Here is a 27385-nt window from a genome sequence, read left to right as displayed (position 1 = left end):
TATGTATTCAGCACCAGGACGCTGCCCGGAATGTTTGAAGCGGCAGTGGAATGCCTTCCCTTCACTAATGAAAAAGCGCAGCTACTCACAAATACATCCGGGCTTAGAGGGAGCATGATTCCCATGCAGACATGGATCAGGTTGCATGTGCCCTATAGTTTTAAACAATTCTAAGAACATAAGAAGAGCCATGCTGGATCGGACCAAGAGTCCATCTAGTCCAGCACTCTGTTCACACAGTGGCCAACCAGCCGCTGACCAGGAACCTGCAAGCAGGACATGAATACAACAGCACCCTCCTTCCCATGTTCCCCAGCAACTAGTGTATATAGGCTTACTGCTTCTGATACTGGAGGTAGCATATAGCTATCAGGACTAGTAGCCATTGATGGCCTCCTCCATCAGGAATTTATCCAACCCCCATTTAAAGCCATCTAAATTGGTGGCCATCACTACATCTTGTGGTAGTGAATTCTATAATTCAACTGGTGCATATAGGCTTACTGCCTCTGGTGTGCCTGGCCTTTATTTTCAAGGACAGCTGTTTACACTGCCTCTCTGGGAGCTCGTCATTGTGAAAGGGTGTCAAACTGCAGTTGCCAAAACAAAATACGGCAGACTTGACATGACTTCTTATAGTTGTGTTTTAATGGATCTAGTGCTTTGCAGGGAGAAGTATGATTGAAGCATGGGCTGGAGGAGGTTTTGCTAAGAGAATGGGATGTGGAATTGGTGGTTGTAACTGCTAGAGTGACTTGCTTGTTCAAAGCTGCACCTGTTTGGGATAGATAGATGCTATCAGTTCTGCTTCCATGCAGGTAAGTTGGCTGAAGATGATGGTCGTGCTTGAATGAAAAGAGCTAATTCTTTTCCTGCCCATCTCAAAAGCACACTGGCACAAAGTCTTTGTGTAGCAGAGTTTAGTGTTAGAGAAGCTAAGCTACTGTGGTTGGATCCAGTGCAGTACTCAAGAAATTGCAGAACAGAGGCCCTCTTCTCAGGGTACATCCCATGCTGCTTTCTCCCTGAAAAGCAAACAAACAAAAAATTCTGAATTTGAACTCTCTTTATCCTTTCAAAACATACACAAGTGTGGCAAGATGATTCCGAGCACACCTTCCCAGGCGCTGCTGTGGTTTTTGGAGTAGGGGTGGCAAACTCAAATGGGTTGGAGGGCCAACTTCACTGGCCAATCAGATGCATGGGGGCCACACCCATAATTTTGCATCAACTCCGCACTCTGTCTCTCTCTCTCTCACACACACACACACACACACGTGCTAATGAGTGAGGGGTCCAGTTGTAGGACTAGTGCTTAGCCATGTGTCCTTTTCCCACATTTTGCCTGCCAATGTCCCTTCACCAGTACTTCCCACAGCATGGGCATTGTCCTTCAGCCCACAACCCACTATTTAAGCAGACTTCCCACAGGCCATTGCTAGTCCTCCAAAATCCCCTTGCATGCCAAAACAACAATGCCCTCATCCTGCACCCCAAAAGAACTGCCTCCCCAATCCAGTCAGCCTTAACATCCTTGTCACTGCAGTCTCCTTTTCCACTGACCGAAGACCAACAACCGCACACCTTTTCTCCTTAGCTGCAGATGACATTCTCCTTGATGCTTAGGTTGCTAACCTAAAACGAAGGGGTGTGTATGTGTGAGGGGACTGTGAGACACGCAGCAACAACTGGTGGCTCAGCCCTGTTCTATTCAGGGCCTCATTCTCAAGGGCTAAAGGTGGCTCGGCAAGTTGTGAGAGGTTTGATGGGGGTGCCGTGGGTTTCAGTGGGAACTCCAAAGGACCTTATCAGGATCCAGGCCTTATGACGGACAGCCTGGGATAAGCCATTGCTCTTTATAAGAACGCAAAGAAGAATCATGCTGGGTCAGATCAAAAGCTGATCAGTCTGGCCTTCTGTTTCCATGGCAGCCAACCAAGTTGCCCCAATGGGAAGCTCACAAGCAGGACATGAGGGCAAAACACTTTCCCACTGTTGTCCCTGAGCAACTGGTGGCTGTATGCTGTCCTGAAAGACGCACATAACCATCATGACTAATAGCCATTGATAGCCTGTCCCCCATGGACGTGTGTAATCCTGTTTCAAAGCTGTTTAGGTTGGTGGCCATTATGACTTTTTGCAGTAGTGAATTCTGCAATTTAACTATCGACCAAAAGCCAAAACTCTCTGGGTGGTTCATAAAAATTAAGACCTCAAAATGCAAGGTGGTAAAACAATATTAAAATTTTAAACCGAGTAAAACCGAAGTTATGTGCTAACTGAAGAAGTGCTTCCTTTTATCTGTCCTTAATCTCCCACCATTCAGCTTCACTGGATGATTCAACGTTCTACTATTATGAGAGAGGGAGAAAAATGTCTCCCTGTCTACATTCTCCACACTATCCGGGGCATCACACCTACTTTTTTTTCCTGCTTTGAGTCCGCGGTTTTCCTCCTTAGCGAGTCTCGCGCTGGGCACTTGCACGTCTGTGTGGTGTTGTGCTATTTCAGCTCACGTATCTTTTCACCTGTATCGCTACTATGCTGGCGAAATCTCCTGCCCTGCCCCCTACGTTCTCTTTCCCCCTGCAGTTAATTTTTTATATATATATTTTAATATATTTTTTATTTCTGTGCAAATACAATAGTATGGCAACCTGAAACTATGCAATTACGGTAAAACAACACACTGTGCTTTCCCCTAAGATCATATTAAACATATATTAAGTGAAGAGAAAGTATTACAATTAGCTTTTGGAGAAGTTTGTGGTCAATGTTGGCACATTGTTCAGGTCAGGAAACCTAGACGTGCCTACTCAGGAGTAAGAACCATAGAGTTGAATGGGACTGAGTCCTGGGCACTGGCGGCAGTGGCCTCGCTCGCCTTCTCCACGGGGTGTTCGGGTGCCCTTTCTCCCTCCCCCTTCATTATTATTATTATTATTATTATTATTATTTATTTATTTATATAGCACCATCAATGTACATGGTTAAGCAGTTGAGCGGAGAACCATCCCACCCTCCTCTTTTGTCAGCGAGACCGCCCTTCGACACACATGCCCCCAACAAAAAATGGGATGGTCCGATATAGCGCAAGGTCAGCAATACATGGGATGGAGGAGCGGCTTTATTGCACACTGAGGGGAAAAAGCGGACTTTCCCCACTCCAAAATAAGACAGAAAAGGGAGGGGAAGAGGAGAGATGAGCACAGGACAGGGACGACATCATGCGAGTACTGTACTGCAAAAACACATACTAGGCATGGCGAGAATGGGATAAATCGCTGGTGTGATGGAGCTCAAGGCATAGTTTTATACACCCCTATCCTACTCCTTGAACGATTTCAGCCACATAACCCCTTCAGATGTTTCAAATTGAAAATGATGGTATGGCACAAATGTTTAATACAAAAAATAGTGACTAAAATTGCACACTGAAGGCAGTATCATCTGTGTCAATCAGTTAGTGCAAATGACATGACACTAGTGAAAACTAGGTTCTGAACTATGTGCAAGAGGAGAAAACAGCTAAAGTTATGTTTGCGCAAACACAGTTGCGCATTATGCTTGTACAACCCGCCGTGCAACTGTTTGTGCAAGCATAATGGGCAACTGCTTGTGCAATTGAAAGATTCAGCGGAGCTCCACTAGCGCTATTCGAGTTTGTGGAATGCCACTTTTGGTCCCAGGGCATGGTCTGAAGGCACAGGAGGCAGCTACTTTGCTGAAGCTAAACAGGTTTGGGTTTGGTCAATGCTTGGAGGGGAGACCACCAGGGACATGCACGTAGACACCTTGAGTTTCACAATGGAAGAAAGGTGGGATATAAATGCATCATCATCATCATCATCATCATCATTATTATTATTAAACAAATCGCTCAGAGAGCTTTGGCTATGGGGCGGTATATAAATGTATTAAATGTAAGTTGTGTTGATTCCTGTACTAACGTTGTTCCCCACCTCAATCCAAAGGGAGAGGCGGATAAGAAATAAATTATTATTATTATTATTATTATTGTTATTATTATTATTTAAAATAACAATAAATACAGCCCTCAGATTGGTCAAAACTGAGTAATAGATATAGCTCTCACCTTGTCTCCCCTTCCTATCAGCTACTGTCCACTACCAGAGGACAGGTCTTCACAATTTCTAGGTAAAACCCTCTCTTGGTGTGGAAACCCACGGAGCCTCCCTCACCTGTCCCACCAGACTTCCCTCTAGTTTCCAGTTGGCCTTGAGCATAAGCCTGCCTTCCATTCTTATTTCTGCTTGGTCTTCACTAGCCCTTTCTCCACCAGGCTGCGATAAAGTTCCTGGATGTAGGTGTAGATGCATTTGTTGTCAGGAACCTTCATGCGCACCATGTCATCCACCTCCAGAAGCTGTGCACAGTCGGCGTGCTTCCTGGGGAGAGGTGATCAAAGTGCAGTCAGGTTAGCTGGATACCTTTTGCCTCAGCCTCACTGAGTCTGCAAGGCACCTCTTGAGCCAAGACCTTCATACCCCCCCCCCCCACACACACACATTAGTCAAGCTCAACTTTGGAGAATTGGTCCAGGATGGAAGGGAAATGCACTCTGACCCAGGGGAAGGCAACCTGGCCCCGGGCTTGATGGTAGTGCTTTGGCACCGCAAGGAGCCTGGCTCCCTCCCACACTTGCATTCCTTCCCAACATCCACATGGGAAGGAATGCAAGTGTGAACTTTCACTGTGGCACTGAGCACTGGGAGGGATGGGGCAGGAACAAGGCAGCCAGAGGAAGACGAGGAGAGGGACGCCGGGCGCCCGAACCACCTCTCCTCCCTCTGACCTCTGTCTGGCTGCCTGTTCCTCCTCCCCCCCCCCCCGTTTTTTAAAAAAATATTTTTACAGGCGTGGGGCCCGCTCCTCTCCTCCCCCTCTTTCCATTGTTGTTGTTATTATTTACTATGGGGCACAGGGCTCTCCTGGAGGTCCGCCCTCTTCCTTGTTCAGCCCATGGTGACCAATCAGGGGGCGCCATTGGCTGTGACACACCTCCACAAACAAAAATGTCAGGGTAAGTGACTGACTTTTTTTCAGCAGAGTTTTCAGGGTTTGCCCCCGGAAGGCTTCGAAATGGTGGCTTCATCATGTAGATGACCTGCCGCTACTGCGAAGCCACCCCGGGGCAAACTCTTTATGTAGACATGCCCAGTAGACATGTCGAGATGTTTTGGACAGTGATTGCTCACTGAAACAAACACTGGCCTACCTTGAAGGGCTGTATAAAGTATTAAGTACTTGTTTTATCCTTCAGGAGCTACATTAACCTGTGAAGGAGAGGGTTCAAACCATGTGGGAAACAAAGATGCCCTTTGTAGAGTAACCAGCATAAAGACTGATTCTGGGAACGGTAGGGGGCGTCACCAGACCAGTGGAGAAAGGAAAGGCAGCCAAATAAATCAAATATAGGTGCCACATCTCCGTTGATTATATCCCTCAGAACTCCAGGAGAACTAACCTCTGTGGTTTCTGGGATACAGAATAGTTCTCCTTACACCTTTTCCATCCTCTTGAGGTACATGGAAGAAACTAGATCAGCCTTCAGAGGTGGGATTCCCCTGTTAATGCACCCTTGTATTTAATTAATTAGATGACCCATGGCTTAGATTAAGGGTAGTCAACCTGGTGCCCTTTAGATATTTCGGACTACCATTCCCAGAATCCCTGACCATATTGGAACTGATGCGAGCCAAAGTGCCCTTTGCCAGTTGCTGTCCCCCTTGGACAGGAATAACCTGGCAACTGTTATGCTCTAATGACATCTAGGTTTGACTACTGCAATGTGTTATACATGGGGCTGCCTTGGAAAATTTTTCAGAAACTTCAAAATTGGTCCAAAATACTGCTGGTAGATGGATGACTAGGAGGGGCTGGATGGAGTATATTTTGCCAGTGTTTAAAAGATTTCACTGGCTGCCAAGCCATTTCCAAGCATAATACAAAGCCCTGCAGCTTGCTTTTAACGGAGCTGTACGTGCCTTGGATAGCTGGAGGACTTCCGATTATGAACTTATCTTTATCGCGTACCAAAATGTCCAACCTCTACTGCTCTGTTCATGTGTTTCACGTGGTTTTGAACTGTTATTAATGTTATTTTTTGTAAGCTGCCAAGGTGTGTGTGTGTGTGTGTGTGTGTGTGTGTGTGTAAAAATCCCTTCAATACATAACTTTACTCATTTACTGTAGTAAACGACAGTTTGTACTACCCAGGGCTGCTGTGGAAATGTGTGGCTCAGCTCTAAGACCCAACCCGCCCTATGGTGGTGGTGGTGCCCTGGGGGTCTTGGAATGGAGGAGACACTCACTCGGCAGTGGAGAAAGCCAGGTCAAAGTTCTCTCTGCGATTGGCTGGGTCCAGAGCTGCGTAATCAAACGCATCTGGGAAGAACTTGTGGATGAGGGCGCAAAAGGCCATGCCGCTGCTCCAGCTGGTGGAAAAGTTCTGGATGTCCACATGCTGGGAATGAGAAAAAGAAACATTAGCTGGGAGGGACTCACCTTTCCCCTCTCTTTCTGCTTTCTCTTACATACATGTACACACATACACACACACATTGCCGCTGCAATATAAGAGGCATATCTGCACTAGTTTGCGGCATTATTATGGATAATCACATTTCACACCATTCCTTTCCTCCTAGCGTCTCTGGGTCACATACATGGAATGAGCTCATCTTTATCTTTGCATCCATCCTGTGAGGTTCTTTGGGCTAAGGCAGGGGTGCAGAACCTCAGGCTCGGGGCCGAATTTGGCCCTCTGGGGTCTCCTAGATGGCCACGCCCCCTTCCATTGGGCCCACTCGCTTTCCCCAATCACTGATCATGTGTTGGGTTCTTCACTTTTGTGCTGTTTCTCCTCATTCTAAAGGGTTGGAAGGCCTCCCCTAAGGCCTAGCTGCTGGCAGGAAGAGCTTGAAACGGAGCTATGCTGGTCTTTTGGCCCTGGTCCATCTTGCTTTTAGCCCTGCTCACCAACAGAATGTGGCCCCCGAGAGCTTCTCCAAAATGGAATTTGGCCCTCAAGCTGAAAGAGGTTCAACACCCTTGGGCTAAGGGAAAGGGAATTGCATCCCAGGCCATCAAGTGAGCATCAAGGCTGAATTGGAATTTGAACATTCTAAACTTTATCAACCTCCAGATGTTTTAGACTACATCTCCCATCATCCCTAATTGGCCAGAAATGCTTGCTGGGAAAGATGGGAATTGTCAATTACATTTGTAGGGCCCCGGGTTAGTGAAGGTTGAGCTGAACCAATATTTTTGCCAGTGCTCTGATTTCAGACTTATAAACATGCACCTGTCTGCACAGTAGCTTTTTAATTTATATTTAGCTGATCTTCTAGCTGTTCTTGTACCGATACAATCTCATCCACCAAAAATAGGCTTAACAAAGGTTTCAATTCTACTCTACGCAGACGATGCGGTACTCATATCGCAAACCTGCCTGGATCTAAAGCGTCTAATGAATAGCTTTGCGGCCTTTTGCCAAAATAACAGCCTTTCAATTAATTATCAGAAGTCCAATGTTCTGGTTTTTTCTAGGAGGAGGGTTACCTTTCCCTGGTCAATAGGGGGGGGGGTAAAAATCAACCAGGCCAACTCGTACAAATATCTAGGCTTATGGTTTAATGAAACACTAAAATGGATTACTCATAATAAATATGCTAAAGCTAGGGCAGAGAACTTAATCGGGGCACTTTCTCGTTTTTTTCTCTCCAGGGGTGGGCAATACATTCCAGCCGCCACTCAGGTCTATAAAGCAAAGGTGGTGTCCCAATTTCTATTTGGTGCCCCGATATGGCTTCCTCTTTATAAGAACTCACTGGAAGGTGTCCAATCTTCCTTTCTAAGGCTAATATTTAGAGTCCCAAGATCTGTTGCTAGTGCAGTCTTAAATCTGGAAGTTGGGTTGAGTACCCTAAAATGTATAGGGTGGATACATACACTCTATTTCTGGCTGTGTTGCAATTTAAGTCCTGTCCCTAATTCGCTCACCTCCATGGTCTGGACGGACTCTTATAAATCTCCATGGGTGAAAGCAGTTCAGCTAAAACTTACCACCATAGGGCTCTCCCAAGACCACCTGTTATCCCTGGACCTGGGTAGCGCCAAAAGGATCATTAAGCAGAGACTCCTGGATATTGATACTCAGGAACTACAGCAAGCTGCACGGGGCCCATGTTCCCCGTATGCCTTGGGGCTATGGGATCACGACCAAAATAGTGTACCTCTGTATTTAGGCTGGTTATCTATACCCAAATATGGGCGGGCATTTTCCCTAGCAAGGCTCAATGCTATGCCTTCTAGGGTAATGGAGGGCAGATTTGGGAAAGTCCCACTATCAGATAGATGCTGCCCCTGTAACTACGAGGAGGTGGAATCTATCTCCCATGTATTATTCAACTGCAGCTTCTATCAGGAGGCAAGAAAAGCCCTTATCCATCCTTTCACACAACGATTACCTGGACGATCGTCCATGACCCTTATGTCGGTCCTTTTACAGGGTCAAGATAAGCATGCCACTGAACAAGTCGCTAAATTTCTTAATCACGCAATCCTTACCAGATCAGTTATGGTGGCAGGATTTTCCTTTGCTTCTAGCACAGAATTTTAAGGAGGCTCATGTAATCATACTCTGTTTTAATTTCATGTATTTTAAATATTTATTATGTGTTTTTATATGTGTTATTGGTCTGTTGACTGCAATAAAAGGAATTGAATTGAATTGAATTGAGTACCTGGCATCACCATGGGCACGACACTATGTAAAACTGTGCTGGTTGGGAAAGGTGGATTTCCTTCACTTGGTCACCTTGATAATGGGCTTCATCACAAGTAATTTCCCTCCCTACTTTGCCATCACATTTTTTTTACCTCCGATGTATAAGCGCGTCAAGCTTATGGTCCCTTTCACCTGAATACGCTGCTCTTTCACTTGTTTGCTCTTCCACTCCGCCTCTTCTCTTTCTCCCTCCAGTTCATTGGTTGTTCCTCCCCCCCATTTAACAAGACAGGTCCTGTCAGATGAGTGCTTCAACCAGACTGCCTTTCTGCCCAGCAAAAATGGAACAACCCTTTAGTCTGGCTCTTTGGAGGCATTAAGGGAGTACAATCCTGTCTCTGCAGCGATTCAGCCATTGTACGTTTTTTTTTTAAAAAAATGCTTTTGAGCCTGGGATGCAAAGTTTGGGTTTTCTACTGAGGTTTGGAGCTGGCTGCTGGGAGAGATCACTTTTCCCTGTCAGGACCTGATGCAATCCATTCAAGTGAACAGCCAGACTCCCGTCACAGCACACACACCCCAACAAAGGAAAATGTGGGATTACAGCACTACACAGAGGTTTAAGGGCGCATTAAACGCACTTAGGGAAAACAATCCAGACTTTAGGCGTTCTAGGAAAAGACGGAAAAGGCTGGGGAAGAGGAGGGGGTGTCAGCAGGACATGCACAGCGTCATGTGAGTACCATGCTGCAAATCTGCACACTGGGCATGGCAAGAGTGCACTAAAACACTGGTGTAATGGATCCCAATGAGTTGTAGGAATATTTTTAATTACTGCTTTGATACAGAAGCCCAGATGTCAACAATCTAATTGAACTTGAAAGAGGCATTAATGTTTGTTTGAAATTAGTGCTAAAGTATTGACTCCGATTAGCCTTCTCCAACCTGGGGCCCTACAGATGTGTTAGACTACAATCTCCATCAGCCACATTAGTTCTATCATTCCAGTAAAAACAGTTTTGCAATAGAACAAGATGTGTTGATCTAAAAGAACAAAAAGTGTGGCTAGAAATCCCATGAATCAGACATTGTGGCTGCCACCTTTGGGGAGGGAAGATCACAGGTTTGGTTTACATGTTTCTGTTGATTTGTGTTTCGTGAGATTGCAGTGTTCTCATACTGTGTGTGAGAGAGACAACACTGCTATTTTGACAAACTGCAAAATATATGTGAGGGTGCTAGACATGTGAATAGTATCAATATAGCCTGAGAGACATCCTATTTCCACTGAACTATAATCCAGCGTGTAGGTAGATGTAAAGAAACAATAACACTTAGCCTTTATATAGTGCTTTTAGAATGTGCAAAGTGCTTTGTGTTCATACATTCAGGGCATTAAATAACTGTGCAACGCGTCGCCTGCAGCATTGTGTGCCGCTTAAAGTTTTCTTTTTAGGAGTAAGTAGCAAAGGTATGTGTGTCCATTTTGACTCAGGACTGCAGTGTTCTGCGAGCAGAGGTTTACTCCTTTCTTGCTGTAATCCTGATGCCAACTGCCCCCCTGCGTTGCAATGGTTGCCATTCTGGTAACTAACGTTTCATATTTTAAATGTTGTATATTTTAATTTTATGTCTTTTACTGTACATAGTTTCTGAAAGGTGCCTTTAGTGACTCTTAAATAAAACAATATAATATCCAATATTGCACATGAGAAAGGGGAGAGTGAGGCTAGGGATACAGTGGCTAGGTAGGGTAAGCTTTGAATCAAGAACTTCCTGGCAACAGTACACAAAAAAAGTGGTCGATACTTATCTAATTCTCAGGAGCTGCTATTCTGCTGCAGCCTCCATCCAGGCCTTTGCTACTGTTAACAACTCACCTGTGTGTAGCGAGCTATCCACACTGGGGCCAGAGACATGGAAGACAACGGAGCCTAGAAGTGTCCCTGGTGATGCCTGCAACATTATATCAAACCAAAGAGGGTAAAGCCAATCTGGACAGGTTGGTAGCAGCACCAGTTTACTGGTGGGTGTTGGCCCAGGTCCGTGGTCTGAAGCTTGGATGGTGGAGCTCCTCCAGTTAGATATCCTGAAAGCTCACTCCTGGGCATGTTTAATTTGAAGTAAGGCCCACTGTGGTCAATGGGACTAACTCCCATGTTAAGTGTGCATCGGAGTGTGGTCTTAATGTCTCCAAAAGCTACTTATCTGCATAAACCTTTCTCCAGTGGCATTAACGGTGCCATTCCCTACCCCCTACGGAAGTAGATATGCCTACTTTATTCCAGGGCAATAGTGGTGTCATGAACCAAAAGAGCACGTGTTGAGCAAGTTCCCATTTTCACAGTTTATGTCAATGTCTTACTTCATAGCCGCGGGTCTTGGCTCGGCACCACTCTAGCAGCATAGTCTTCACAGTGTTTGCCCCTCCTGTCCTCTTGATGTTGGGGGCAGGGCCAGTTGCAGCACTTTTGGGGGAGGAGGATTGTGGTAGGGAGATGAGAGAGAGATAAGGAATAGGTGGAAAACAAACAAACAAGGCATGCTTCTTAAGAATGCACAGAGCACATGGGATTCAGCTGATTTAATTCACATCTTCTAATTCTTTTCTACTGTGTAGCAATTGGGAGAGAGATCTTCCTGGTTGGGATCAATGCCCAATATCTAGTCTGGTTGTGCAGATGTCAACCTACTCAGCAATTTTCCCAAGAGAAAACTCTTTGTCAGGGCCACTCTACGTCTGAGGGGGCCCTGGACAAAGTGTCCCATGGGGCTCCAACTCTGCTATCAGGGACCTGGTTCACACATCACGGTAAGCCATTGTGGTCCGAGATGTGTGCTGGCCACCATTTTGAATGTCATGCGTTCAAAACCCTTGGATAACCCTAGAACATTGGACTACATAACCCTAGAACAATTTCCAACAATGGGTGTGTTCAGAAGACACCTTAAACCCTGGTGGTTAAGCTTTTCGTTAAGCAGCAGGGTTTAAGGGGTCTTGTGTGATGCATTTTGCTAAACCCTGCTCACTCACTAACAGTCAGACCGTCTGCAGCAGGGTTAGCGGCTCTAACCATGGCTTAAAGTGTGTTGTGTGCAACAGCATGGCTTGTGGTTAGTGCTAACCCCAGAGAACCACAGTTTTGCTAACCACAGAGCCTGAAGTGTCATCTGAACAGGCCCAATGTTAGGTTGTGGCATTGTGGGAAATTAAAAGGGTGGCTAGATCTATCCACCTGGTGCTGCATGGAGTACCAGGCTAAAAAAAGAAGAAGAATTAAGATGGTCCAAGGGTCGGCATTGGCTGTGGGGCCTGCTAGAGCACTGGAAACCTGGCACTTGCCCAATGATGCCAGTCCTGCTCTATCTTACCTTTCTTTAACATGTAGCTATCTCTTCCATAATGCTTTGCCGAGCTTCTCCCCCACCATTTTAGGCTGTGCAATGACCAGAAAAAGTAGTAGGATCTCGGAGCAGTGCATATCTGGCTGTGTACAAATGCACCATTTCATGGAAACCTAAAACTACTAAAATTGGCATCCTAGTTTCCTTACCTGAAAATAAGTTCCATTGACTCCAGTGGCAGAGATTTCCAAGTAAATGTTTGTGAGATTAGGCTGTAAACCTGCTCCTGCTGTCGTCTAGTTATTTTGATGGTAGCATGCCTGCACTCTCTGCAAGGTGGGTGCAACACCTGTGGAGCATGTTTGCCATAGGGCAATGAAGAGAGAGAGATTCAGAGTTTCAACAGAGGGGCAGACACAGGCTTACCCTCCAAATTTCTCCATAATGGCCTTGCGGGACTGAGCTCTAGGCGGCACGCGGGGCCTTGTTATCTCCCTCCTGTCAAATGTAGGCCTCTTCTTTTTCTCCTTGGTAGCAGCTGCTTCCTCAGGTGCAGGTTGTTGCTCTCGGTTCCCTTTTGGGCCTGCTTCGATACTGAGAAACAAAAGCAAAGCAGAAACAGGTATGAGAGGCACAGGATGAGACATAGCAGTAAAAAATGGACATATGCGCCAACTCTTAATACAGTGATGGGGTTTGCACATAATGCTAAGCTATATTTGGGTTGTTGAATTATGTATTGTTATGATGTGTGAGCCCAACCATGGTTTGTTAACCACAAAAAACCCAGAGAAAGAACCCATGGTTTGTTGCTGGGTTGTGGACTCGGGTTGTTAAAACCGAGGGTTGTCGTTATGTGCGAACCCAGAACAATTGGCTGTTCATGGGTTGTTTTGTCAGACTACAGAGGCGGCAGGTAAGAATGGTAAAAAAACAAAGAAGCAGCTGTTCTACATGCCAGTATTACAGCGCTACAAAGGCATTTCAGATACAGGGAATGAGTGGGTAAAGGAAGGAAACAAATGACCCAGAGACTGAGAAAAGAAATTGTCTGCCAGACAAACCTTGGGTAGGGCAACAATCCATTAATTAAATAAGCCATGGGTTAGTGAACCAAGTCAGAGGCTCTCAAAATGTGAAAAAGAGAGGCAGGGATGGTAGCCAACCAAAGGTGTTCCTGACCACTCTGAGAAGTGTCCTATCAAACCTGTTGACTGCCAGTTCCGGGGACGTGTGTGTGTGTTAACATTGAAGTGATTCTCTATTGTTACAGTTTCTTTAACCTTTAGACCTCAAGCCTCTACGTGGCCATGTTTCCGTCCTTTTCCTGGGCCCAAAAGAAGAGTGAATTTGCCCATTTAGCAGTCTGCTGTCATTGTTTTCTACTCGTTATGCTGAAATATATTTTTATAACATTTTAAAGTATCTCATTATGACAGTTTAAGAAGCTGTGTTCCACTATTTTAACAAGGATTATTTGGGGACTAATAAACCAATAAACTTTTATTCTGGAACTTAGAAGAAACATCGTGAGAGCATCTGCTTATCAGCTCGTCTTTGTCACCACGCTCAATGTTGAACTTTGACTCCTGTGTGTTTCCCCCACAGTGGTCAGGGATGCTGCCGCCCACCTTGCCAGTGAGCCAGGGTTGCTCTTAGAGACTGTCTCACCTGGCGGTGTCCCCAGGGGCAGCTTCTGGAACTGTTGGGCTTGAAATGGTGCCACCTAGATGGAATTACAGAAAGTTGTACAGTTAAAAATCTCACCCATTTTGGAATTACATAGAAATGATGTATACAGAAGGGAATTAACTGTGACTGAACATATCCTAGGGTTCTCCATCACTCTCCTCAGAACTGGCAGGGGCCCTGTCCCCAAGCTGTGCTATGGTTAGAGAAATGTGAATGAAGGTTGGGAGGGAAATCACCTCAGAGGGGAGCATGCAGTCATACAGGAAGCTCCAGTATTCAGGAAATGGAGCTTCTTTGTGTTATCAGTTCTATCTACAGAAAGACGAGGGCTAGAAACATGCTTTTTGTTTGTGTAAAATGGAAGGTGAGTTTCTTGGGATTCCGTGCCAGTTGCCAGAGTCTGTGCCAGGTACTGTTTCAAGCAATAAATCAAGAATGCCACCACAAACAACAATCTGAAATGTATTTTGCATTACTACCCAATCCTCAATGTGCTGAATTGCGGTTTCCTCACCTGTTTCTGAGGTTTTCACGCTTGTGGGGCTTTGTGGACTTTCATCAGGGGAACTGGGAGAGAATTCCGGCCAAAATTCTTCTTCTTCCTCTGGTTCCAGTGAGAGGGGCTCATTTGAAGTACTGTCAGTTTGGCCCTTTACGCATAAGAGAGGAGGAGGGACAAATTGAAATTTGTTTTAAATGTAGTATTGTATGTTGCCTTGAGGCCAGGGGTGATAAGACAGAGGGAAAATCTTATAAATAAATCAAGGCATAGGAATTGTCTGTTTTGGGTTGTTGGATAGGGGTATTTCAGCAGGCTAAGGTAGGGGGATTAATTCTATTCCAGCAGGCTAACTTGAGGGAGAGCTGGGTTGTTCTACCGTCCCTGCTTAAAGAGTTAATTTCCTCCTCTTTCCACCCCATTCCTTTTTCCTTGTGTGCCCTGTCTTTTAGAATTTAAGACTCTGGGCAGGGGCTGTTTAACTGGTTATTTTATGTCACTCTGGGAGCCTTTTTGACTGAGGAGCAGCAGGAAGAGACCTCAAATAAATAAATAATTTGCCTCCTTGTTTACCCTTTTCTGAGTGTATTCTTATCTGAATGTTCAAAGTTTCCCAGAAACTGTTTGAATCTAGGGCATCTTTACAAATTGCATTGCTTACCTGGGGCATTTCTCCTTCCTCTTTTTTGGCACAATTGTTATGGGCTTAATTACATGGACAGAGAGGGGCGATCACATGGTTTGATTTGACTACTTACCCTCTGTTTAGTTCTATTGTGACAGTGCTATCTAGTGGTAGAATATCCTGCTTTTTTCTTTCTTTCCAGATGTTACCACTGTAAAGTGGTTCATTTCATGACAGAATTTCCATTGGATGCCATAGGAGATGTCCTGGTCCTTCACAATGTCCTTTAAAAGACTCACAGACTTTTGTGAGTGGGCAATCATGAGTGTGCAATAAATTGCTCATTTAGAGGAACCACTAGCATCTGAACTCCTATTATGATATACGAGGACTGCTCATCTGTTTACAAAGGAGGCACTTCCATGAAAAGGTGACTGAAATCGGTGGCTTACATACACAAATTGTGTTGGGGTTTAAAATTGTTGCGCTCCACCTTGGTGGCTTTTTCAGCAGATAAGACAGTACATAAATGTTAAATAAATAAATAAGAAAACCCTTCCCTCTAAAATCAGTCTTGCAGTTCTTCCATTTGGCTTCATATCTCAAAGAGCTGCAGTTCTTCCTGCCCCATTAATACTAGGAGTGTGCACGGACCCCCTCCCAGATCCGCTTCTCTTCCAGATTCACAACTTCTGGATCAGGTCCGCTCCACCTACGGTCTGCTCCGCTTCGCTGTGAAGCTCCGGATCCGGATTGGAGCTCCGCTTTCCCCCCATAGACTTGCATTAAAATCCAAAAAAGCCTACAACTTTTTTTCTGTTAATGTTAGAAACCTCAAACTCAGCACCATAATAGCTTATCCATGTATACACATGCATGCCAAGCCTCAAGCAAATCCAAGCATCCCCTGATTTTCGGAGAATTTTTGAAAATCGGACACCCCATTTTCAGAAATGGGATTTACTCCGACATTTTGACAGATAAAAACTTTGAAGCAAGCACCCTCACAGATGACATCTAGATCCACATTCATGGCAAGTTTCAAGCAAATCCCATCATCCCCTGATTTTTGGCAGGGGTTTAACCACTAAAGCATCACCCCTAACCCCAATTCACACCCCTTTCGATATCTCCGTCAATTTTCATGTTAGAAATGTCAAATTAGGTACTATGACAGCTGATCCATGGATACACGTGCATGCCAAACCTCAAGCAAATCCAAGCCTCCCCTGATTTTTGGAGGATTTTTGAAAATCGGACACCCCATTTTCAGAAATGGGATTTACTCTGACATTTTGACAGATAAAAACTTTGAAGTGGGCACCCTCACAGATGACATCTAGATCCACATTCATGGCAAGTTTCAAGCAAATTCCATCATCCTCTGATTTTTGGCGGGGATTTAACCTTTTAACTTACCCCAATTCAAGTCCCATGCTAGAGCTCCATCAATTTTCACGTTAGAAATGTTAAATTAGGCACCATGACAGCTGATCCATGTATACACATGCATGCCAAGCCTCAAGCAAATCCAAGCCTCCCCTGATTTGGGGGGGATTTTTGAAAATCGGACACCCCCGTATCTCAGGAATTTTTAAAGCTGTAGACAGCTCAATGGGCTTTATTCATGGCCATTTCAAAGGAAATCCCAACATTCCATGAATTAGGGAGTAGATAAACCTAAATATGAATCTTCTTCCACACTTGAAAAATTTATTTGGAACTTCAAAAAGTCTAAGTCATAAGTCAGGAAGGACTTATCCCCTGAGTCAAAGCAAGACACACACAAACCATCCCTGCGAGGTGGGCACAGAGGAGGAGGACAGGCAGCACTGGGAGCAAGCATGCCGGAGACTTATGGGCATGAACCACAAAGCCCCATCATGTAGTACAGCTCCCAGGCACCAGACGGGCAGAGAGGCAGGCAGAGATATGCCATAGATCTATGGAGGAGTCAGTCCCTGCAGATGCTCCACCACAAAAGCACCCAGGCGGAGGCGGGAAGGCAGGCAGGCAGCAGACATTTCTGGGGGCACAAGAAAGTGAGCCAAGAATTGTTTCAAAGCCAGTACTGCAAACCATTCCTGTGAGGCGGGAGCAGCACAGAGAGATGCCTTTTCTTTTGCATCCCATAACTAGGAGGCTAGGAGGATAAGAGTAAAGCTTTGCTTTGCTTCAGAGTTGATTGACTGCATTGTGATCATAGCCATTATTAAACAACAACAAAATAATGTTAATAAGAGCAGTAATAATTAATATTAATAGCAATAATAATAATAATAACAACAACAATAAGGAGTTGAACCACAATGAAAGCCTGCCTGACTTCACTGAAGAGGAAAAGCCAGGAGAGCTTGGGCTATGAGGTGTATAAATATAAAATGTAATAAATAAATAAATAAATAAACAAAGGAGAAGTGGAATTAAAAGCAGCAGTGTTGCTGAATAAACAACAAGAAGAATTTTTTTTAAAAAGGCTATGTCTTTTACCAGTAAGAGGAAAGTGGACGTGCCCAGGGGGAGGGGGATATGCCAATTTGACTGGCCCTAAGTAAATACCAGTCTTTAAGAAGCTACCTGACACTTCAACTCATGACAGGCATAGCTTCTCCAGTCTCCACTGGTTAATCTTTGGAGGGCTCTGATGACCCTCCAAGGGCAGGAGTGTGTGCACTGGGCACATCCACATGCCCTAGGGGACCTCATCCCCTTGCACCACATCTATTCAGTTGTTCACCAAGGTTAGGGTGGGTAGCAGTGCTGTGTTTCCTATCTGTTATTTATTTGCTTAGTATCTGATTTCAGGTTGTGTTTGTGCGTTTGGTGGGACTACTGTTTAAAAAAACACTGGGAAAAGTCCGTTCAGAGACTAAAAAAGAAAAGTTTCCCAGTATCCCAAGTTATTAAGTATCCCGTTTTGCTTATCCCCCCTCCAACTTTGGGATTGGAGGATGCTTCATCAGGTGATCATGATTGGGAGTTGAATCTGCCTCTCAACACTTCAAAAAGGTACCTCTCCCGCTTTTTTTACCCTATTTTTTAAAAAAATTATAGCAAGCAAACCACAGCACACAAAGTGCTGAAAATAGGCTCAAAATGACCCCCACCCACAACTCTCTAAGCACAGCTAGTTTCAAATAGCTTGAAAAACAAAAAAGTTATCCACTAATCTTTTCTGCAATGCAATCCTATGGGCAAAAAAATCCAAAATGGCGGGCGGAGCGCTCCACGAAAAGAGAAGCAATCCGCTTATGGTTGCTTCTCTTTGCCATGCTACTCCAGCCCCCCGATCCACTTCTCCTCTGCCTGTAGCGGAGGCGGATCACCCCAATCCGCTTCTGCTTCTCCGATCCGAGGAGAAGCGGATCACACCCCTAATTAATACCATGTCTTAATTTAAAAACAAAGAGTCTTGTGGCTCTTTAAAGACAAACAGATGTAACAGACCAAGAACCGCATCTACCTTTCTAAATGATTTAACGTGTTGTGTGTACTTTGATGTTTTACTGTTTGTTGTCAATTTATATAATGTAAGTGTATTGATAGGGTGACCATATGAAAAGGAGGACAGGGCTCTTGTATCTTTAACAGTTGCATAGAAAAGGGAATTTCAGCAGGTGTCATTTGTATATATGGAGAACCTGGTGAAATTCCCTCTTTATCACAACAGTTAAAGTGCAGGAGCTATACTAGAGTGACCAGATTTAGAAGAGGGCAGGGCACCTGCAGCTTTAACTGTTGTGATGAAGAGGAAATTTCCCCAGGTCTCCCCTATATACAAATGACACCTGCTGAAATTCCCTTTTCAGTGCAACTGTTAAAGATACAGGAGCCCTGTCCTCCTTTTCATATGGTCACCCTTTGTATTGTGATGTTTAAATGATAGTTGCCCTTCAAGATGTAAGTGCTGTGTGGACTGCAAATACAAGGTTGGTAAGTAGTTAAATATAGTGAGAGAGAGTGGAGAGCATGTGAAGTGAATGCAGATTGGCTGGTGGGTCAAAGGTCTGGATTGGTTGTTAGTAGCGAGGGAGAGTCGTTAAGGGAAGCAGTAGAGATTGTATGTAGAGAGAGTGAGTAGGGTCCGCTGAAGGTGAAGTTAGTTGAGTCTGAGGTTTGTCTGTACAGGGTCTAGAGCAAGTGTAGGAACAATGTGTTTTATTATTTTGGGGGAAACAGTGAGAGGGAGGAGAGAATGTAGTCTAAGGGTTAGCGTAAGCAGGGATGCATTTGAAACTGTATTGAAACAAACAAGTATTGAACCTGATGAAACCATAAGCTTTGCACACTGCATAACCTTACTAATTGTTTAATAAAAGTTACTCTGTTTTATAAACTGGAACTGGCTTCTTGGGAGAACCTGAGGTAGGGTTCAGTGTTAAATGGTGGCACCAGAGAAGAATAATTTATTTATTTATTTATTACATTTCTATACCGCCCAATAGCTGGAGCTTTCTGGGCGGTTCACAAAATAAGGCTGTATAGACAGTGCTGGGCTGGTTGCTGTGGGGCCAAAGAGTTGGTGAGTCACAGAACCAGTGAGCAGCATTCAGAAGTGGCCCTCGTTGGTTGGGATTTATAGAGGAAATAAAGGAAGGATTAATAGGGGGTTGTCACATGAACAATGTGTGCAGATAGGAAGGAGACTGGCAGATATGCTAAATCTGTGCTAAATAAATCAACGTGGGGGGATGGGATGAGATGCACATGATGGGGTGTCAATGGAAATATTGTGCTTATCCACCCATAGATCCAAAAAAGGTTACTTAGACTGAAGTGAAGACATGGGGTGGAGAGGGTATGTTACTGTGAAAGGACACATTAAGAGGTATCACTCCAAAAAAAGAAGTGAAGGATCATGACTTGAAATACACTCTGTTCCCACCTCTCTACTGGAAGTGCTGGTATTTTCCTCCAAGCCATCCGCTTTTCCTCTTCCCCTTCTCTGCAGTTCCTCTGGTGTCTCAGAAACAACACCTTCTTCTTTGAGCTCCGTTCCAGATACACCCACAGCCACTCTATCTTTAGGCTCTGCCTGGTCGCCTTCTCCAACTACCTTCACTTTCTCTACGGTCTCAGATCCCTGCACTTCCTTAGACCCCAAAGCCTCTTCTGTATCCTCCTTAGCCTCATTCCCAGCAGCCCCTGTTTTCCCAGCTTCCCCCTCTCCATGAGCCTCATTCCCAGCAGCCTCTGTTTTCCCAGGTTCCCCCTCTCCATGAGCCTCATTCCCAGCAGCCTCAGTTTTCCCCTCTCCATGAGCCTCATTCCCAGCAGCCTCTGTTTTCCCAGCTTCCCCCTCTCCATGAGCCTCATTCCTAGCAGCCTCTGTTTTCCCAGCTTCCCCCTCTCCATGAGCCTCATTCCTAGCAGCCTCTGTTTTCCCAGCTTCCCCTTCTCCATGAGCCTCATTCCCAGCAGCCTCTGTTTTCCCAGCTTCCCCCTCTCCATGAGCCTCATTCCCAGCAGCCTCTGTTTTCCCAGCTTCCCCCTCTCCATGAGCCTCATTCCTAGCAGCCTCTGTTTTCCCAGCTTCCCCTTCTCCATGAGCCTCATTCCCATCAGCCTCTGTTTTCCCAGCTTCCCCCTCTCCATGAGCCTCATTCCTATCAGCCTCTGTTTTCCCAGCTTCCCCCTCTCCATGAGCCTCATTCCTAGCAGCCTCTGTTTTCCCAGCTTCCCCCTCTCCCTTAGGTGCAATCTGAGCATCTCTTGACTCTCCTTTCTGCTCTAGCCCCTTAATCTGCTGCGTCTCCTCTTGCTTCTTGGTGTTTTCAGCCTCCATGATGCCACGTTCCTGTTTTTTTCAGTGGAGTATGAAGCAGGTGGTCTTTTTTGGCTCCAGTTCTGGAAATGCACAGGGCAAGGAATAAAGTGTGAAAACCAGGGTGCTAAAAGCTTCCACTCTTTTATACCAACGGATAACAACTGTTAGTCCTTCCTAGCTGCATGGGCAACATGTGATCTCTCCAACTTGTTGCTGAAAGAGTGAACTGACTCCATTGAAAAGCAATGGGTGTTTGAGATGATACAAAAATCTATCTGGGGTGGTCTGATTTGTCTATGCAAGTCAACAATTGATGAGGATGCATGTGTGGACGGACCCATTGATCAATGGTGCAACATGTGTGGTCTTCCAGATGTTGTTGAACTGCAGCTCCCATCAGCTCTAAGCAACATAGCCAACGGTGAAGGATGATGGGTGCTGCAATCAAATAACATCTGGAGAGCCATACATTCCCCACAGACCTTTGAAATACAAAGATTTCTTCCTTGAGTTTCACCTGCTGGGTTTAAAGGCACACAAAGGTAACAAGAACGTTCTCTGTGCTGGGTGTGTATGATATAACTACTCTTAAAAACTATAGAAATACCAAGCTACGACAGTAGGATCTTAGCGAAACTGGGAGGCCGGCCATGACAATAATTACCTGGGAGGGTAAATCTCACCCAAGGCAGTGAAAAGAACTGGTTCCCTATTCTGGGCTGCTTTTAGTTCTTCCACCAGTCAGACGAATGGTGTGACTGTACGTTCACCACAAGATGGTAGGACAGCACCTAGGTTTTCCGCTGAAAGGAAATGTAAAATACGTGGCATTTTAGAATGGCAGCGGGATATTCTTTCTTTCAGAAATTCCAGTGGAGGCTGGGCTGCATGCGTGTGCCTCCCTCCACCTGTGCCTCTGGACACTCACAAAGGAAACGGCATAGCTTAAAGGTCAGGGATCTGTTGGGGCTCAGAATATGGCTCAGTGCAGAGCTTGTTCAACATGTGCTTTAATCCAGCCTTCTTTCTTTGGAGACAGGCAGAGCCTCACAGAAGGCTAAACTCATCAAGAGAACCCATGTCAAGTTCTGCATCAGGGCCTGTCTATTATGTTGGAGCAGCAAATATCTCCCCCCCCCCCCAGGAAAGGTACCCTAAGGCAATTCAAGTTATTTCAGCACCTGAGGGAGCGAAGCCCACGGGTGCCTTTCTCCCTTCCTGGCAGTAAAATTACAATCAATCAATCAATCAATCACCATTTGCTGTCCTTTCATGTCAGCTTGTCTCACTCTGCCTAATAGTAGGGCCAGGCTTGTCTCAGAACTACTTAAAGCAGTAACTTATTTGAAGCAGAAATTAAATCCTTTAAGGCTGTATGTGTGCATGTGCACACACATGTGCAAAGAAGTCCACTGCCCCTCCTTTCTTGTCACTTAGTAAATCATCTTTAAATAAAACCTGCTGACAAATGCCAGGAACAGCCAGTGACTCAGTCATGAAACGTGCAATTGGCAATTACGGGGAGAAGGGGCAGGTGAGCTGCCTGGTCACCTCCTAAAAATAAGCCCCTGACATTTGCACACCCAGTTGAGAGGTCAGGATGCTCAGGACATTTGTGCCAAGAGTGGCTCTGTTGGCTTGGTGCCCCCTCCATTCTTCCTAGGGCTGCAGCCCTATTCCCATTTAACTGGGAGTCAGTCCCATTGAACACAGGGGGATTTACTTCTGAGGGCTGAGCGGTAAATGAACTGGTTCTTGCAGTCATAACAGTGTATTATAGCCCTTGTTATTCGATCATGGTGTGTTACAGTCTTATATTTTAGGAAGCATCCTTCTGTCATGTTCAGAAAAGGACGCTCTCATACAGGAAATGGGAAATGGAAGGAAAAGGAATAGGGAGTTGCAAGCTAAGAGAGAGGACTGGGTACAATTTGTCCAATAAAGCTGCATTAGTAATTTGAAGTGGACATGAACAGTTATTTACAAGCAACAGCATACTTCTCTTAGCTTTTTCCGAATATCAACACTCCTCCGGTCCATTCCCCCTGGTCTCTTCCCTCTCCTGGCTCTCAGCCTTGATCTTACACCCCACACTTGCTGTTCCAACTCCTACAGCAGGAGTGGGAATCTGCAGCCCTCCAGATCTTTTTGGACTACAGTTCTCATCATCCTTGACCACTGGCTGTCCTGGCCAACAGGGTGGGTGATGGGGTCTAACAACATCTGGAGGGTTGCAAGCTGCCCATCTCTGCCCTACAGGCACACACATAATTCAATGGGATTCAAAGTCCTTGCACTGTAGCACCCTTTAAGGTCTTCCATGGAAGCACTTCTTCAAGTGCCCCCCTCATGCAGAGGCTTCGAGGGTGATAACAAGAGAAAGGGTTTTTTTTGTAGAGGCTCCCCAGCTCCCCCAAGGAAAGCTCACCTGCTCTTTCCTGTGCTCTCAGGCTTATAAACGTTTTTTTCAAAGTCTTTTAAAACATTAATATTTTTGTGTTTTATTTGGCTTTCCTACACCTTTTCACCTGCATCTTTACTGAGGTTTCTGCTTTTGGATTCTTTGCAGGATTACAATCGGCTCCTTTACATGTGTTTTCCCCCAGGTTTTTTCTTCTGCCTTTCTATATGTTTCATTACACAACCACTACACGGTACTGTGGTATAGCAGAATTGTGCAAATACATGCAAGCCTCATCCCACCATTTCTAAATAATACCAGATTTTCCTCAATCTAAAAAACAAACAAACCCTGAGGAAATGGTTGCAAAGAGCAGGAGAAGCCCTGGAGGATGACGATGTTGTGTAAAGGACCCACAAAATACCGTGTGTGAGTAATCTTGAGCACACAATAAAAGCTTCATGTAGAAAGGCTCATTAAGTCAGTTCCTGCAATGTTGTTGACTATCCTACTCCCTGCAATGCAATATTGTATTTTTAGGCTGTGTTGGCACATCTATTAGTTTGATATTGTTGATTTTATTTGTGTTTTTATAATTACTGCAAAACACCTAGAGAAATTGATTTTATGAGGCATTTGATAAATTAAATAAATACATAAGAAATAAATAATCCTTGCTCTGCCTGAAATTGCTCGGTGTTCTTCAGCTATGGAAATCCACTGAGGTGAGAAGGGTATTACTAGCATCTCTGCAAAGTAAACTCCAGCCCTTAAGTGCCAGACTAAGCCTGCTGTAATTACTGCACAAGCATCGCCTTTCCCTCAGAGCTGTAGCGCTTCAGTGGTAAGTGGTAAAATCCACGGAGTGCTGGGAGCAACTTGAGTGGATTAAAACAAACAAATAAGGGCCATTCACTAGAGGAAAGAAACCCTTCAGACCTGTGTGGCTGACCAGTCACAGTGAATATGAATGTTTTCCTAGAATCCAATGGGGCTGTTAGCCATTATGTGGACAGGTTTTAGACATTATTAGACCTGGATGCCGTGGCGAACTCTTCAGTTCATGAGGGCTAGGGTCTGCTTTAATTTTGCCTTGATTATCTCTGCTTCGGCTGGTTGCTGCTTTCCCATTTCACAACTCTGCAGACAGACAAATCTTTTACAGAAACCCCATAAAGCACCAGAGTTCCTTCTTTCAAATGAAACTGGTCCTTCAGAGGCTGCCTGGAACTTCTCACTGCTAAGGAAGTGGGAGAAGCTCTTTGATTTTGGCCTCTTCCTGCCAGAGACTGGGGAGGCTAGGTTCTTCTGCTCCCCTCTCCTCTGAGCATATATGGAGTGATGGGCGTGGTGGAATGTGTACAGAGGTTTTTATGGGGATTCTTGGAGTAGACTGCTCCACAGGCCAAAAAGGAACAGCATAGGATAAATGATGTATTCAAATTCAACACTCTGCTTCACCAGGTAGTCGGTTGCCTTAGGCTAGGGATGTTGAATCTCTTTCAGCCTGAGAGCCGAATTCCACTTGGAGAAGTGCTTGGGGAGGGCTGCATCCCAATGGTGGGCCAAGCCAGAGGTGGAGCCAAAAATGCCAGCATAGTATAGCTTAAAGCTCTTAGTGCAGCAACTAAGCCTTAGGAGAAGCATTTCAACCTTTTACAAGGAGGAAAGAACTGCACAAAACCAGAGAAAATACCAAAGAATTGGCGGCTGAGGGAAATGGGGCAGGGCCAGGGGAAGGAGGTGGGGCCATTTGGGGAAGTGCCAGACCGGAACCCCAGGAGGGCTGGATTTGCCCTCTGCAGTCTTTCCATCTTCACGACACACTCCTTTACAAGGGACCATGTGATTTTGAATTGAAAACTTCTCTCCTCGGAAAGGATCCATTGCATTTTATGAGAATGCACCATTTAGTGGTGGAATTATAGTGCAATGCCAACTTTACACACCGGGGAGGTCCTGCAATATTCTAGCAATAATTTTAAATACCGCATTATCTCTGATCGTTTTAAAAGTCAGATAATGGGATAGCGTGGGCGATGTCCTGGACATTGATGACATCATGTTATGAACCCACAAACTTCTGTGAGTGGCCAATTATGTGTGCAATAAATCACTCGTTTAGAGAAGATCTTAGGCAGATAATTCAGGCTACAATCCTATGCACACTTTCTTGGGAGTGAGCCCCCACTGAACACAGTTGAACTTACTTCTGAGTAAGCCTGCAAAGGCATGCACTGTCTTTGCATATCTTACTTCCCCACACATACAAATAGTAAGGAGAATAGAATTTCCTTGGCTTGCTGGTGTGTGTGTGTGTGTGTGTGTGTGTATTTTGAATCGAGCAATGGTTTAGGGCTCTATGGCCAATGTATTTAAAGTTAACCAAGAGCCACACACCAAAACATGCCACCTGAGAGCCACAAGGACAGCCCTTGCAACTCGTCCTTCTCTAGCTGCTCTGCTAGGGTTGCTGATAGTGGCTCAATGGACAGAGATTCTGTTCCTTTAACCATTACACCATTGCCACAAATTCAGCAGGTGCCGCTTTCCACATTACTACATCGCTTTGCCAGAAACTTCACCTACAGTATGTCTGCCTGTTGGTCATAGTTCAAAACAACAGCAACACAGAACCGTTGTCCACAAAACTTCTTGGGGGAAAGTGTTTGATTCCCCCACCCCCGGTTTCCCTTCTGTTTTTTTTTCCTGGTTCCCCCACCCTCGGCACTCACATTTCTAGCAACTCTAACATTTTACTTATTTACTTTATAATTATTTATTTTACATATGTATACCCTGTCCTTCAATGACTTTCCAGACCAGCTTATCCCCCCTCCAATAATAATAATATACAATAAAAGCAATTTCAAACAAAACATTGAAAGCAAAATAAAAAACAACCATAAAAGCAATTAGAATTAACATGATTAGCAGAGATAAAACCAGTTGGATTAAAAAGCCTGGAAGAATTAAAAGGTGCCAATTTCACATCAAAAGTAGGCACTAGGTGAGCCTATTTAGGGACAGTGTTCAGTCAGGGAGCCACCACTGAGAAGGCCCTTTCACAAGTGGCCACTTGTCACACCTCAGATGGCTGGGGGACCCTAAGAAGGGCCTTTCTAAGCAGACCCAGACAACTTCATTAGCCTCCTTTCTTTCAAGCCCTACATGGTCCTACTTCTTGCAACTCTTTCTACTCCTGGATTCCTTAGGACAGCACTGTATATTCCTAGTATATGTTCATAGTGAGGGCTTCCTCCCTCCTCTGTTTCTCTCTTCTGCGTGCAAGAGTCACACTTAGAACTACATGGGAGCTACCAGTTGGTTATTCCTTCTATCGGATGAAGAAGCACTTAACTAGATACATACCTACTAATTGCTCTTTCTTGAGCCCGCGCCCCACTGGGAGCTGCTGGTAGGGAAAGAAAGGGCATTGAAAGTGAGGCTGCACCTACCGGACGGCTGGGCTTTCCCTCAGTCTAGCTCACTGACTCGTCCTTGTGCTTCCTTCCCCTGGCCTCTTCTCAGCCTGCCTTCCTCTTCACTGTGCCTGCTGCATCACTTCTTTCATTGTTTACTACTCTGTTGATACACCCACCCTCCCTACTGTGATGGGTAACTAGATGCTCCTATTTTTATCAGGAGGCCAACAGGTGCCTCTTTCAATCACAGCCCCTACTTCTCAGAAGGGTCAGCGGGAGCCAGGGCGAGGTGGAGAGGGATCTCTTCCTTCCAGCAGAGATGCCGGCCGCCTCTGAGCAACTCTGAAGGGCTTAATAGAAATCAGCTTATTACCTAAAGGGAGAGCAATTTAATTTAATTTCTTTATTCCATTTCTGTACTGCTCAATAGCTGAAGCTCTCTGGGGCAGTTTAGAAGGATTACAGACTTTAAAAATACACTATGTCTAGTAAGTTGCCCAAAAGAGACTCAATGTTCTATGGATTGTTCTTTGGAAGGACTGACCCTCCTGGAGGAACGCTCGGGATCAGATGTGTTCAGTTTGTCAGCTCCAAATTTCCTGGAATTATGAGCAACAGGGATGTTTACCATGACCTTTTGTGGTTTCTGATAAAACATAGAATGTGGGGAAGAAATGTGAAAGGTTGGCTACAGAGATTCAGAGCTGGCAAAAAAACCTCGAAAGAAAAAAAGAACACTCTTAGTATAGGGGTGGGAAAACGTATTCCTCTAGATTATGTTGGACTACAAATCCCATCAGCTCCAGCCGGCATGGCCAATGGTCAGGGATGATAGGAGTTGCCATCCAACATCTGGAGGATCGCATGTTCCCCTATCAC

General features: G+C 45.1%; 1 protein-coding gene across 2 annotated transcripts; it reads right to left on the bottom strand.

The window, feature by feature from the left end:
- Positions 1-626: 626 nt before the first annotated feature.
- Positions 627-26812, bottom strand: SMTNL1 (smoothelin like 1). 2 transcript variants are annotated; one of them, XM_063116926.1, is made up of 10 exons: positions 26540-26811; positions 21345-21483; positions 19799-20760; positions 14304-14439; positions 13769-13823; positions 12524-12691; positions 11118-11220; positions 6336-6487; positions 4203-4409; positions 627-1025 (listed from the first exon to the last, which is right to left on the bottom strand). In XM_063116926.1, exons 3-9 carry the CDS (start codon positions 20696-20698, stop codon positions 4265-4267), a joined length of 1659 nt encoding a protein of 552 aa, XP_062972996.1. In that variant the 5' UTR covers positions 20699-20760; positions 21345-21483; positions 26540-26811; the 3' UTR covers positions 627-1025; positions 4203-4264. The 2 variants fall into 2 exon arrangements, with proteins under 2 accessions (XP_062972996.1, XP_062972997.1); XM_063116927.1 differs by lacking the exon at positions 21345-21483 and having other exon boundaries at positions 26540-26812.
- Between the last annotated feature and the right edge of the window lie 573 nt (positions 26813-27385).

This window comes from Elgaria multicarinata, chromosome 2 (genome assembly GCF_023053635.1).
Source record: "Elgaria multicarinata webbii isolate HBS135686 ecotype San Diego chromosome 2, rElgMul1.1.pri, whole genome shotgun sequence".
Lineage (NCBI taxonomy): Eukaryota > Metazoa > Chordata > Lepidosauria > Squamata > Anguidae > Elgaria > Elgaria multicarinata.
This window is presented reverse-complemented; position numbering and strand designations above follow the sequence as displayed.